This window comes from Ptychodera flava, unplaced genomic scaffold (genome assembly GCF_041260155.1).
Source record: "Ptychodera flava strain L36383 unplaced genomic scaffold, AS_Pfla_20210202 Scaffold_28__1_contigs__length_4768798_pilon, whole genome shotgun sequence".
Lineage (NCBI taxonomy): Eukaryota > Metazoa > Hemichordata > Enteropneusta > Ptychoderidae > Ptychodera > Ptychodera flava.
This window is the reverse complement of record NW_027248350.1, coordinates 2,731,237-2,745,493: the sequence shown is the minus strand read 5'-3', so window position 1 is coordinate 2,745,493 and position 14,257 is coordinate 2,731,237. Positions and strand designations below refer to the sequence as shown.

General features: G+C 36.4%; 2 protein-coding genes across 2 annotated transcripts; both read left to right on the top strand.

The window, feature by feature from the left end:
* The first annotated feature begins 251 nt into the window (after window positions 1–251).
* LOC139126962 (uncharacterized) lies at window positions 252–8,023 on the top strand. Its single transcript, XM_070692881.1, has 4 exons — window positions 252–286; window positions 735–1,996; window positions 3,168–3,257; window positions 7,629–8,023. The coding sequence occupies exons 1-4, from the start codon at window positions 252–254 to the stop codon at window positions 8,021–8,023; spliced, it is 1,782 nt and encodes a 593-aa protein (XP_070548982.1).
* Window positions 8,024–8,281: 258 nt separating this feature from the next.
* Window positions 8,282–13,825, top strand: LOC139127065 (tripartite motif-containing protein 2-like). The gene is made up of 2 exons (XM_070692990.1): window positions 8,282–8,958; window positions 10,750–13,825. The coding sequence occupies exons 1-2, from the start codon at window positions 8,388–8,390 to the stop codon at window positions 11,601–11,603; spliced, it is 1,425 nt and encodes a 474-aa protein (XP_070549091.1). The 5' UTR covers window positions 8,282–8,387; the 3' UTR covers window positions 11,604–13,825.
* The last annotated feature ends 432 nt before the right edge of the window (window positions 13,826–14,257 follow it).

The window sequence follows — 14,257 nt, the reverse complement described above, 5'->3', positions numbered from 1 at the left end:
TACATACATACATACATACAGGCATGCATGCATGCATTCTTGCATGCGTGGAAGCAGACCTACAAAGGTTTACCCAATACCACTATTCCTGATGTGCTCATACATATATACATAATATAAAGAGTGCAATGAATGAATGTGTTTTACTTATGTAGATATCCTATTCTTTGTTTTTACCTTAGATCATAATTGGAGACCAAAGCTAGGTATTTTGTTAACATTCAGTTGCTCACTGGACGGAACGTGTTAGAATGTCTTCCAAGGGCAGTGCTGCTCGAAATAAAAGGTAAGCACATCTGCGAATCTGTGATGTTGGTAAAATACAGCTAAGTTTTACACCTACTGATCTGTGACGTTTGTCTTTGGCGTATGTTTCTTGTTAAGGCCATTTATGTTGCGTTAAATATTAACAGCCATTTGGTTGGTGAAATATATACATCTGCAACACTTCAGGGCAATCGAATTATGGTTGCTAATCTTTAGCCTATACCTGTTCAGTTTCAGTCATACTTAGAAACCTTCGGTTTTATCGTATAACTGAATGGCTTTGACATTCAACATAAATTCAAAGAAGGAAACCTTTCATTCCCAAATGCGGTAGAGATGAAAGAGTTGATTCACTGCTACCAAAAGGCCTTCATGTACTTTCCATATGAACATCGTTGATCAATTTGTCCTCCATTACTACTCGAACAATCATGTTTATATGTTTGCCATTTATTTCCATTTTTCAGTGACAAAGATCGTCCAGCTGCATTGGTCGTCTGCTCGTACCTAGGCTGGCCAATCATCGGTGGTGTGGCTGCTGCTATTCGGCAACTTATTTATTTCTTACATGCCGCAGGATGTGCAATTTATTGCACTGCCTTCAAAGTAAAAAATGGAGAACAAAATGAATTTCGCGAATTTGATGTCAAGCTCATTTATCCGGATCCCCCAGAATTATATCGTCTCTCCCAGGAAGATATTAGCTGGCTGCATAAGCATAATCTATACTTCCCTGATATCAGCAAACTCGAGAGGGTAAAAATGGTCTTTGGTTTCAGCATGGTAACATCATACCAAGCTTTAGCGATTAGAGACGAAACATTTCCAGGTGCACCATTCTATCTCGTCAATCCATATAAGCTTGACACTCCGTTGAGTATTCTAGGTTATGATGAAAGTCACCGTGAGGTTTGGGAAAAATTAACAAAACAGGGTAGCAAGGACGCAAAGGCAGTATTTTCAATTGGTTCTGAAATATTTAAACATTTTGAGTCCTATTATCAATATTTCGACGCGGCGGTAAATCACCGTTCCTTAAAACTTACGCCAGCAGATGAGCTTTTCAAAGTTAAGCGATCACTAAATATCCCGGAAAGTGGCAGCTTTCAGGTATTGATGTTCGTTGACGAAAATGACATCAATGAGCTATCACGTGAATCTGTAGTTGCTAAAGCTATGAATTACTTGGCAGATTGTTTTCATAAACTTTCGCGAGAACCTCCAAAGTGGGTAATTGTTTCTGTTACCAAAGGCCGTGAGGACGATATAAAAGGTGCTTTGGTCCCACACCCTTATCTTCAAATTATCTACAAGTCGTTCAAAGCTTCACAAATCGTCACTCTGCTGCAGCAATCGCATTTATTACTCGTGCCCCCATCTTCCGTCAACTCGATTAGCCTGTCACTGGGTACAATCGCGACCGGAACCCCACTTCTGGTACCACAGTATTCTCCGAGTCATAAGACCATTATGGAATATTTACCCGATTTAGATCCTGCAGATTTAGCAGTCGATATGAAGGGCAGCCACACCATTCTCGGTGATAAAATAAAAAGCGTGATCCAAGATTATTCTGCATACCTCAAGAGAGCCGCAAAAATGAGACTAGAACTAAATGAAAAGACCAACCAGGTAGCAGAGAACACGAAAATGATGTTGGGTAAACTGATATATCAGCATGATGACGTAAGCCAGACTCATCAGTCGGACGTTACTTCTGTTGGACCTGGTAAGCAGATGCCATTTGAATTATGTCATAAAAACGTCTTCCTTGCCACAGTCATTGTTTAGATATAGGGCTGACATAATACATATTCGTAGCATGCATTCCAGCGTCAGCAGCTATAGGAAACGAAGAGGTTTTCTTCTTCCCAATGGTCTTCATTTGTTAACATTCGTCTGTTAGCAATACAATAAACCCATTATTAACTGATTGTTTAATATTGTCTTTGCACATGAACCGAACACTGCTGCTTCTAAACACAACAACTTGGAAACTGAACAAGCAACAATTTATATCTGTAATATGTAAGTGATAGGATATGCGCTCATGTGCCTTCAAACAGTGAGCTCGAGTTTCCAAGGCAAGAGTTCATTTGATAGATAAATTAACTTTTGTGTCAGGTTTAGAATCAAATGACTTCAGAGAATGGAATCATTCAGCGAATCATTTTTATCTCCCAGAATATTTCTGAACACGGAAACTGCTTTTTGATGGGACAGATACTTATGAAAATTAAGTGACCCCTCTCTGAGCTGTTTGAAAAATACATGGATCCCCCCTTGCAGTTTTCAAATTTAAGGTGACCCCCTGGATTTTGCCGGCCCGACCCGAGCCGTAATAACTGAATGTTCCCTAACATTTCGTGGGCCTCAATTCATCCGAACATTGTCGTTCATGTTATTCGATGTCCTGACCAAGTAGTTAACATAACCAGCAGTCTTGAGAATGAGGCTGGAAGTCATGTGTCCTGAAGCATTCACTAGTAAGAAATTCACCTTGGTCTTCGAGAGCCTCATTTTCTCGGTTGAGATAATGATTTCAACTTAAGTTGATGCATATGGCAAATGAACAAGTGTTTGATTAATACCGCCCAAGCTCCGTTGGCATGTGAATACAAAACAGGACAAAGGTGTTACCAATCATTGTAATACATTATATTTGTTAATGGATGAGTGGATAAACTGCTGTATCAGTGACAAAGTATTGCTATATATCTTATTGCATAATCAATTTCTATGTGTGGTTAAAAAAGGACCCGAGACCAAATGTTGCTACATATCAGTTAACGCTCACTATGTATGCCTTACATCATTTTGCATGTTCTTAGTATGACAATCGATTGATCAATAATATAATTCCGGTTTGCTAACAACCCTCTCTTTGAACCTGTTTTCAGATGAACCTTCTACTTCTAATAAAAATGACAGATCCGATCCAAATCAATCTGAAACTCATCAAAGCAGCAAAAGGCTTAAACTAAAGAACGGTAAGCTTACATTTCAATTTACATTGAAGGGGTTTGCAGGGCATTAGAGTGACCTGTGAAGTGATCTTTGTGCAATTATAAAACTACACATAATAAAGTAGCGATGCAAAATGACCAGGCCTTCAAAATGAACTATTTACAAGTGGTTTATGTTGAGTGTCCTAAGTCAGTGGTCAGTAACTTTTCAGAATGAGTTGTGAAATTCCCCTTTGATAGTATGCGATAGTAAATAGTTTTTTTGTGAGACTCCCTCTCCTACATATGTTCCCTTAAAACTTTTACAAATAATCTTTACAACATGAGATCTTGATCATGTCGGCGTTGAGAGTATCGGTAATTATTTCCTTCTTATTGAGATATTTATTAATTGAGAACGTAAACAACTGAATAAAAATACCAGAAGCAGAGCGATAAAGAATGATTTGAAAGTGTGTTGGACAGACGGAAGGAATAAATGTATATTGTTTGTAAAAATGGAACGAGTTACGAATGAAATTGAAATGAAGGAGAATGACAGAATATATTAAACTCATGAGAGATAAAGAACTGATCATGGACCAGTGACAGACGTAGATTGCAGAATATTTGCTATAATTTTAACGAATAGGTTATTCACAGTATGTAGTCAATGAAAAGGGTAATGGAACCCAAAAGGCTGCATTCAAAAAAGGGCTTTGTCACTTTAACCCGCTGAAGAGTGCCCAAAATGGTGATCATGTGACATATATATGTATATATAACCTAGATGCTACACTTTTAACAGTTTATATGATTAATATTGACAATACTGGAAGGTTAGGGTATGCCATCAAATAAAACTTTCAATCACTGTGTGTAATTATGGCAAGTTCGTTCCAGATATAAAAAATGTCATTGAAACACATTTTTTTTATTTTAATTGGAATCTTTACTGTCCAAAGTTTTAAATTTGTGTTGTTGTACGAAGGGAATTTTGACGTTTCATTGACTGCGTGAACTTGAAATGAATGGTTTCTTGATTTTAAGTTATTTTGCGAACAAATAGTGATTTATAACGATAGTATTACATTTTTTCTTATCGTACATCCTTAATCAAACAATATAACTTACATAAAATGAAGATTTTTTCATTATATTATATCATGTTTAAATATTTGTTATTCAGTCTGTGAACAAAATTTACATATTTTGAATGTACAACATATGTTGATGTCAGTTGCATTTCATTTACATCGAAATGCCAATATACCATAAGACTGCTGCATATTCATACTCAGGCTGTGTGAAGAACTTTATTTCAACATGATAACAAAACTACCAACAAATAAAAGATTTTGATACACAATACTATGTTAAAATTATTTTAGTTTGACATACCAAATGAACATCAGTGCCTTTGATGTAACTGTCACTGCTAGTATGAAGTAATAGTGACCCTGCCCGTAGGCAGTGGCAGGATATTAGCTATCTTAAGGTAATATGCACCTCGAAAGTGAAAGACTTAAACTTTTGCTCTAACTTTCCTCAAGGGATCTTTCAATCATTCTCTTTCAAAATCAAGAATAAAAATAGGGGGTCACCGTGCAAATTTTGGTACTAGAGAAACAAATTACCCAAGATTTACCGATATTAGAAATTCAAAATGGCCGCCATCCCTGTGTTAACTCTATGGAGAAAAATAAAAATTTTTGAATTTCGAAAAACTGAGCCGGTGAAAAGTTTTCATTCACCAAGAGCTTTAAAATGAACCCCAACATGTGGTATATCAGAAGAGAATTGTAAAAGTTTGAGAGTCCGAATGTCTGTCCCCGAGGTGCGTTCTACCTTAAAGCCCCAGTAATGCTAATTTTGATGATAATTTCACCATTTTATTTTGAACGTGAACCATGATTCCTTTTTCTTCTCCAAAAAGAATGTTGATAACACAATATTATACTTGTCAACTCAGCCATTATGGTTGTATAGTACCTTGTTCTTGTTGAAAATGACTTCTGGTCCGGACTACAACTCAAATGTCATCAATAAAAACGCATTTTATACCTTTGAACGATACGTTGAGAAGCTTAATAGCAGGTGTTTAAACATGCTTGGTGAGTGGAATAAGAAGTTGCATTTGATAATATAAAATAAAAATAATGAAAAAAAAGTCATCCAAAGTTAGCAGTACTGGGGCCTTAAATTTGATAATTTTGACAATATGTTTGCTCAGTGTGTACAGCTGCATTCTGTTGTACATTCTGTTGAAATGTTCAGTATACACCTTACCAACACAGCCTGCGTACAAGTACTCTGCATTTGCATTATTGACAAATGACTTCCAGTCTTGACTCTAATTGAATTATCACCAGTAGTGTTTCCATATACAGGCTTTGCCGACAAACTGATTATTGTAAATTTCGGTATATTTACGGGCGACAACAAGAAACTGTATTTGACACATTGCATAAACGTATTGAAAACATTATCAACGGTTGCAGCTTAATCCGTAGCTAAACACATACAACGGTTTTCCTTTAACCTCTAATTTAATGTTAAGTGGGATAAGGACACTTTTTATCGTTTTCATAATAAAAGTTATCGGTGGTTTAATAGTCAATAAGCCGTTTTCATACATGGCTACTCATTCCGCAGAGGTAATAACAAAACGAGGGTCCCCTCTCACCAAACAGGGAGTCGAATTGCGTTCATTCATTTCACCCTGACTGTCGTGGCGTTTTGCCAATGATTCAGCTTATGTCCCTCATCCTTTTGTTTTTCGTGTTTTAAATTCAATGGCATTCAAACATTTAGAATTTTAAAAAAATCATGAAATTGAACAAAATAGTGACAGATTAATGTTTGATTATTACTAACATTAGAAGTATCAGATGACAAAAAATTTTCTTCAATTGGTCAAGTTCTGCAAGATCAATACTATCATTTTGATACGAACCTACGGAGAGAATTCATAAAATTGTGAAAATTGGAAGAACTCGTGTCGGTATCACAAAGTGAACATGACCGTACAGCGTGAATCTGAAGACTTGGCGCCTAATCTGCATATATACTCAGATGAAGATATCAGCAGGATTTCATAAGTAAGCTCGCTACGCCGGTACTAGGTCGTATTATAATGAAATTCGCCGCCCTCTCCTGTCCTTCCCGTGATCTGTTTTGTACTCCTCCATTTGTTTCACACTATCCTGAAACCTTCATTCTATTTGACTTGATTGTTTGCTTCTACATATCAGTTCACGTGTTTACAAATAAAATACATATGTCGCACTGATATCCGTCTGTCTGTCTGTCGATCTCTCTGTTGGTCCATGGGTGCAACATCTCAACAATGCCTTATCAGATCTAAATCAAGTTTGGTACATAGATTGCATTTCGGAATGGCGAGAACTGATTAGCTTTCGCTGGAAGTGGCTTGCATTTTTATACTTATTTGCATGATCAATGATCATGAAAGACATTTTGCCTTTTTAATGTCAGGATTTTCATAATTTGCGAAGTATTGAACAATTCAAGTTAGGAACATAAACTGGAAGGACCTGACCGAAGACGCTGAAAGTTGCTCTGCAATCTGGTGTAGAGATGGGTCGGTCTTTAGGCTACCACAAGTCTTTATTTTTCAGCGGCCTTTATCTTTTTATCTTCACATTAAATTACCTTTTGAAATATGTTGTGGGTTCGAATCCGATTGAAAACTATCCGTATCTTAAAATTCCATTTTTAGATATTGTTTGTCCTATCTGTTGCCTCCTAGAATTAGATCAGTGTATTAACTGTTTTTAACATAAAATCAGGATCAACACACAAATTGAAGGTATCACTGCCGTCCAACCCTTGCTTAATTGCCATGCTGTTAATAATCCATCATCGATGAACCTCCGTGCTTCAAACGAATACATCCGCGCACACGACGGGATTAAATATGAGCTCATCTAGAGTGCAGTCAATTATTATCCTGCAGGATATTTTTATCTACCGTTGAAGGCACCTCCGTGTAAAATGCCACAGAACACTACCGTTTTGTGCCCACATACGAGATATCATCTTTGAAATTTGTCAGAGGTTTATTACTTACCAAATGTTGTACGTCCATAGAAACTTTTTCGATCGTTTTAACTTTTGGATATATTCTTCTATCATGTAAGTTTTCGGTTATATTTACATTTTCTCTCATTACTTTTCAGTAAGGTAATGATTTAACATTGTTAAACTTTAACACGCTGTGAGAAACAAACGCAACCGAGTGCATTTTTCTTGAACAAATGATTAAAATATTTTGTTGGCGTACTTTTTTTACTATATTTTGCATCGTCGATGAGTGATGGTAGCATTTGCTAATGCAAATTTATCAGGTAATCAATACCTTTGCTGTATGATCTTTAAATTGACTTTTCCCAGGTAACATGAGAGTACGTTTGGGTGTCCAAGCTGCTGCTCCTGAGAATGACAAACCAGTGTCTGAAATTGAAAATGACCTATTCAGTCATGCACACACCCGGACCAATGCCGATAACCTTATGGACAGGATTAACAGGATCCATCCTGACCTTCATGGAGTAGCGATTGAAGAAGGAAGTCTTAATTTCGTCATAAGATGTGGTTCCACTGATGCAGCTGACGCCTTGTGGAATGCCTATAGCAGTGGACGGTTGGACAGAATGGCCGACAAGACCGTTTTGTCCATACCTCTTCTGGATGATATCGGTGCCAGGATGTTGTCCTTGGAAACATTCATAGATTACCAGGAATATCTGCAATGCAAACAAGAAATTAAAGACAAAGGTAGGGAATAACTTTGCTGATATCGTCTACCATTGTACACAACAGACAATTATACACTTTACTAAATGTAAAATCTTACCAAATGCAAGCAATTTGCAACAAACGAATTTGATCGCCTTTGTATTACACTCTTAACATTACAATCTTTAATTACTGTTTATCATAATTATTGACAGTTGAGATTATATATATATATAATATATATATATATATATATATATATATATATATATATATATATATATTGTACATTTTTTGTATTCAGAGGCAGCTACAGAAGCACCTAATGTGACGTCATTAACACAAGAAACGGAAACGCTGGATGGTGAAGTGGAGCAAACCTTAATCTCAGTGAATACAAAAGAGCAACATATTATGCAGAAGAAGGTGAGCAGAGATAGTTTACACTTAACCTGCGTCAAGGAAAGTGAAGCCTTCAATGCAACCTGGAGCAGAATGTTCAATGAATGGCTCAATCTGTCGGCTAGATCAGGATCTTTCAGTACAATGAAGCAATTGGTAGCAAATCATAAGATTGACGCGCAAAGGGATGAGCTAAAGCTAGAGCGAGAATTAGTAAAAGAGAAGATGGATGCACAGAGACAGAAACTTGAAAATCAGTTTGAGGAAGTTACAAAGGAAATATCAGCCTTTGAAGAGCGCAGTGTGGCCAGGAAGGAGATGTTATCAACAAAGGTCGATGAACTTACCACAGAACTTTCACTCTCGGAAGAAAGTGATGACATTGCAAGGAAGGCATTAACTGATCATATTGGTGAGGTACAAAAGGAGCTAACTTCACATACTGATTGGTGCAAAGATGAAATGAAGAGGCTAGGAGAGCTGCAAACGAAGCTGAAGGAAGACCTCTCAGTTATCAATGACAGAATTGCAAAGTCTGCAGAAATTGATGAGCTCATACTCAGTGTTGACAGAATTAATCAAGGTTTGTCAACCTTTAATTTAGAATAACATTATTATGTACCCTCTTTCACAGGTTCATGAAATGTGAAAAAAACATATGCTGGTAAGATAATACCTTACTTCTGGCATTTTACATTATCCACAAAGATAGCAGATTTAATCAACTTGTGAATTCCTTCCAGTTTTATGTTGTTCATTAGGAAAGTATAATACATCGATTAGTGATCAACTGATGAAAAAGAAATTACAGTGTGTTTCACCTTGGTACCGCAACTCGGCGTATGAGACAGACACATTTAACCTTCACACAAACGATAAGCTCGGGTATTACGACACATTTGAAAGTCACCTACTCATTGATTAATTACAGTAAACCAGCATGGGGCAGTCGCTCTGTCTAAACAGATAGATACACTTGATCTACAATGTGTGGCTTTTTAGTTAGTTTCTGTTGAGACTTCACCTCTTGCACTCTTAGCTGAAATTTTGAAAGAAACAGTTACATTGTAGATCAAGTCTAGTCAACTGTTTATCTCTCAGTCCAGACAGCGGCTGCCCATGCTGGTTTACGGTAATAATAAACGAGTCGGTGGCTTTGAAAAGTGTCCGTGAAACATAAGCTAATCATGTGTTTTGTATGTGGATTGTGTTTGTCTCATACGCTGAGTTGCGGTACCTCGGTGAAATGCACTGTAAAAATACCTTTATTAATGTTATATAATCTTACAAAATCCAGAACAACATTCATTTATCAATATATATATATATATATATATATATATATATGACACATCCATATATATATATATATATATATATATATATATATATATATATATATATATATATATATATATATATATATATATCACAATAATTGGAAATTTCAGTAAAAATGCAAGTTTGCAATTATTTGACATGAGACAGCTAAATGTCTTTGCAAACTTTTAAAGCACTGTGTGTTCAGAATCTATAACAAGTTTCATTGAATTTGCTGCATTATTTTTAGAAATATCATCTTAATCAAAATTCATTAAATAAGCAAATCACCATTTAATCGACATGATATCACTAAATGTCTTTGCATGCTATTATAACACTGTGAAATCTGTACCAAGTTCCATGGTGCCTGATTTGGTTGAAATTCATCAAAAAATGAAGCACTTGTGGCCTTTTTAATATTCACACTGATTAGTTATTATTTCGCATACAAATTCAAAATTGTCATGAAAATGAAATTCATAGTGTAAATGAAAATCATTTGGTTGAAATGGCATGAAACAGTTGTGGCCTTGTTTCAATTATTCTCCTAATTAATGAGCTAATTTGCATAAAGATAAACGTCCACTGAGGCAGAAAATTAACCTCATCATGTAAAGATATCAATTAACATCACTTGTGTAAAATTTGGTTGAAATTCATTTAAAAAAAGGGAGGGGTACTGATTCTTCAAAAGTGTAATGGCTCATTTGCATAATTCAAACAAGCCCTTCGTTATAGAAAAACCTAACTGCAAGTGAACATTTTTTCTTTCTAACCAACCTGTTCTTTCTAATCAACTGTTCGAATTTATCTTCATTTTCTTTCAAATGCACGGACACTAGCATTATTTTTACAAAAAAGAAAATAAAAATATTGTTTTCATTATGTTTCCATGGTTACTGGGTTTAAATTATCACTTCATGGGTTGAGAGTCATATTCTGTTATTGCCTTGGTAACAAAATTTGGTCAAGGTCATGTTATGCTTACATAAAATAGCTTTTGTGAAGGTTGTCCGCTTTGATGACATTGGACCTACATTTGTAATGACAGGTATTGTTCCTAAAGACACAGTCAGAAGATTGTCAAGGCATGGCAATGGACCAGGAGAAGTCTGGGGTCCACAGGGATTGACAGTAAACCAGAATGAACAAGTGGTTGTCAGTGACTATGGACCTGGTAACAAGCATGGCAGTGTAAAGACAGTAACAGCAGACACAGCACAGATCATATCAACAATCACTTTTCATGGCTTGCCAAATACTTTCAGACCAACAGATGTAAAAATATCTAAAAACAATTTGTATTATATTGCTGATGATGGCAACAGTTGCATTCTAGTGTGTGATGCAAAGAGTAGATTAAAACAAATAATTGATATTGGTGAAGTTGAATCACCTCAGATATGTCTTGGTCCAGACAACACTGTTTTTGTAGCAGACTACAATGGCCGTGTGATAAAATACAGCAGGGCTGGTGAAATGATTTCGAGTAAACAACTCCAATACCCCTACATTACCATGAATAGCAAATATCAACTCATAGTGTCATGTCCTGATGAACATTGTATCGATGTTTTGGACAGTAATCTCAACACATTGCACACATTTGGACATGAACACTTAGTAGAGCCATGTGGAGTCAGTGTTGATGCGATTGGCGAAAATATTAATGTAGCAGATAAGAATAAAGTAAAGATCTTTAGTGCACAGGGTGAATACCTGACAGATGTAACTGTGGATGGAAGCCCTGACTTCATTGCAGTATTTGCAGACGGTAGAATAGTTTATACAGTCAGTGATATCAGTGATCTCAGTGATGTCACTGTGCGTGTAATTACACGAAAGAAATATGAGAAGACATTCAGTTTATGCAAGTATTGCAGCAAATACAACTCAACAACATAACAACACCATCAAAAGTGAAAATTGTTCTTTTTCAACCAAAACTCTCAATATTTCCTAGCCAAGTTTGAGTTAGAATTTTACGTTTAGATGTAAAGAAATCACTCCAAGTGAAATTGAAGTCATTGGTTGAAATTTTGTAGTTTTTTTAGAGTAATTTTTTGTACAACTGTCAAGAAATTATATTCTGGTTTGTTGAAGAGCAATTGTAATGAATGCAAGAATACAAATATTCTCATTTTTCTGAGAATTGTTGATATTTTCCCTGCCATGATTGGGTTAGAATTTTACGTCTTGATGTAATAGATATGGGAAAGTGGAAATTTTAATGATCAATTGAAATTTGATATTTGCTTAAAAGAATATTTCTGAAAATTGATGAAGGTATTGTTTGTATTCAATGGTTTGAGTATTGTGATATTGCAGCGGTATTGTGGCGGATATCGAGCACGCTCGGGTCAAGGATCATCGCAACAGTTCCGCTGCGAGCCGACGCATGGGCTTTTTTTGCAGTTTACTAGGTCACCTACCGGTGAACTGTTGCGATGACCCTTGACCCGAGCGTGCTCTATATATGCCACAAGTAAACTGCCAAAAAAGCCAGTGCGTTGGCTCGCAGCGGAACTGTGGCCATGACCCCAATGACCCGAGCGCGTTAGATATACCCCTCAAGTACCGTTGCGATATCAGAGCTATTGGTTTAAGATGATTGCATTGCAAAATGTAAACATTATCATGGTTTTTTTTTCTGGAAATGCTTGAAATTTTCATGGCATGTTAGGGTTAGAATTTCACGTCAGAATGTAATGAAGCTCAGAAAGTGAAAATCAAAAGTGAAAATCAAAGCAGTCGGTTGAAATTTTCCTACTTTTCTCAAGTTGTGTTTTGATAATTTTATACATGATTGTATTGACAATTGTATTCATTGAAAACTATTGATCAAAGCATCGCTGTCAAATCTTGTCATATTTGCTGCAAATCAATAGATACAATGTTCAAACTTTACCTGTAGATTCTTTAACAGTGTACCAAGCTTGCATCAGTCAAAATTGTTCTTCTTAAGTCAGTAAATATATCCAGATTTTACGAGTTCCAGGAAGATCACAATGTGATCGAGTCGTGATGCCATGCTTTGGCGTGAGGTGTGTACTTCGGCCTGACGGACTGCATCCGCCGTGAAAAATAGTGCATATGAAAAATGTTTCTCTGTCTATGTAAGCTATGTTTGTGACCGAAATGTGCAATACTTTTGTACACCAATCAATTAATACAATATCATTTCCCAGATTGTGGTGACCGTGAATACAGCTGCACGGCAGTTTGTAAATTTTGTCAAATTAGTCCGCTAGGACACTGAACCTGTCTGCACCCACGCTGTCCGACGTCCATGGAACAGCTGTTTGCTAGGCGACACAGCAGCTGTTGTATTCGGAAAAGTCCTGTCACGTATCGACATGTTATTTTTGTCACTAGTGTACAAATACAAAAAACCAATAAAATAACAAATATCCCTGCAGGAAATTGATAATTCAAGCACACCATTCAGTTGTAGACAACGAGTTAGGCACAACTTCTACGGTATGAGAAAATAAAAAGATAAGCTTGTAACGATTTTGTGAAGGTGCTTTGGTTTTGCCGATAAGAGGAGCTGTATTTAAGGTTTTAGGTATAAAACATTCAGTTTGTAGTTTTTTGCCTTTCCCCTTCATCGATGTTGTGATAGTATTACAACTGTAAATTTGTCTCCTGAGAACAGGTACAATTTGATAATATTGGTCTTACGTATACTTTGTCGACTGAGATATGTTAATTGTCATTGATATATCTGCTATACTTAACCAGACATGTGTATTGGATTGTTGTCAATAATTTATTTGTACAACTGACTTTGTATTGTATATCAGACGATATGATCTCACAAACTGATTTATTCATGATTGTTGTATACGCAAACAAGTTTATAGCTTGTATGAGAAATAATAACCGCTTTAAACGACATCTTTTTCCATGATGTTTACACATTCTCCTCCCTGTACATTTTTATTTCTTTTTATCAGGAATAGTTATTTTCAATTTTACTTTTTCTCTTTTACGGAAGATTTTGTTTTGTGGGTATGGTTCTTTTTTATTTGCGCGTGTCTTTTGTCCCTTTTTGTAGTTTTATTGTAGATCTGTTATGTTGATTTGGTCATCAGTTTGAGGAATAAATGAATTAATTAAACGTGAATTAAACGTGACTACCCTCATGATAATGTGGATGATAAGATTGCTGGCACGACTCAGACAGGAAGGACACGGGGTAAGTTCTAATAGTGCTAACACGAAGTAGCCCTCTGAGAACAATTTCCACTTCTGGACCGTACAAATATCGGCAGAGGTTGCACTTTATTTGAGTTTGATAGAGCCCAAGGTTTGCAGCGCCAATCATCGATATCTCCGCTCACCGCCCCCTCCGTTATTGTTTTAAGTCCATGGTCCAGTGGCTGTACTCATCCCTAGTAAAAAGGAAGGCATGGTCTCAGAGAGAGAGAGAGAGAGAGAGAGAGAGAGAGAGAGAGAGAGAGAGAGAGAGAGAGGGGGGAGTGTGTGTGTGTATATGTGTGTGTGTGTGTGTGACAGACAGGAGCGAAAGAAATATACAGGAAAATTTTCCCAGA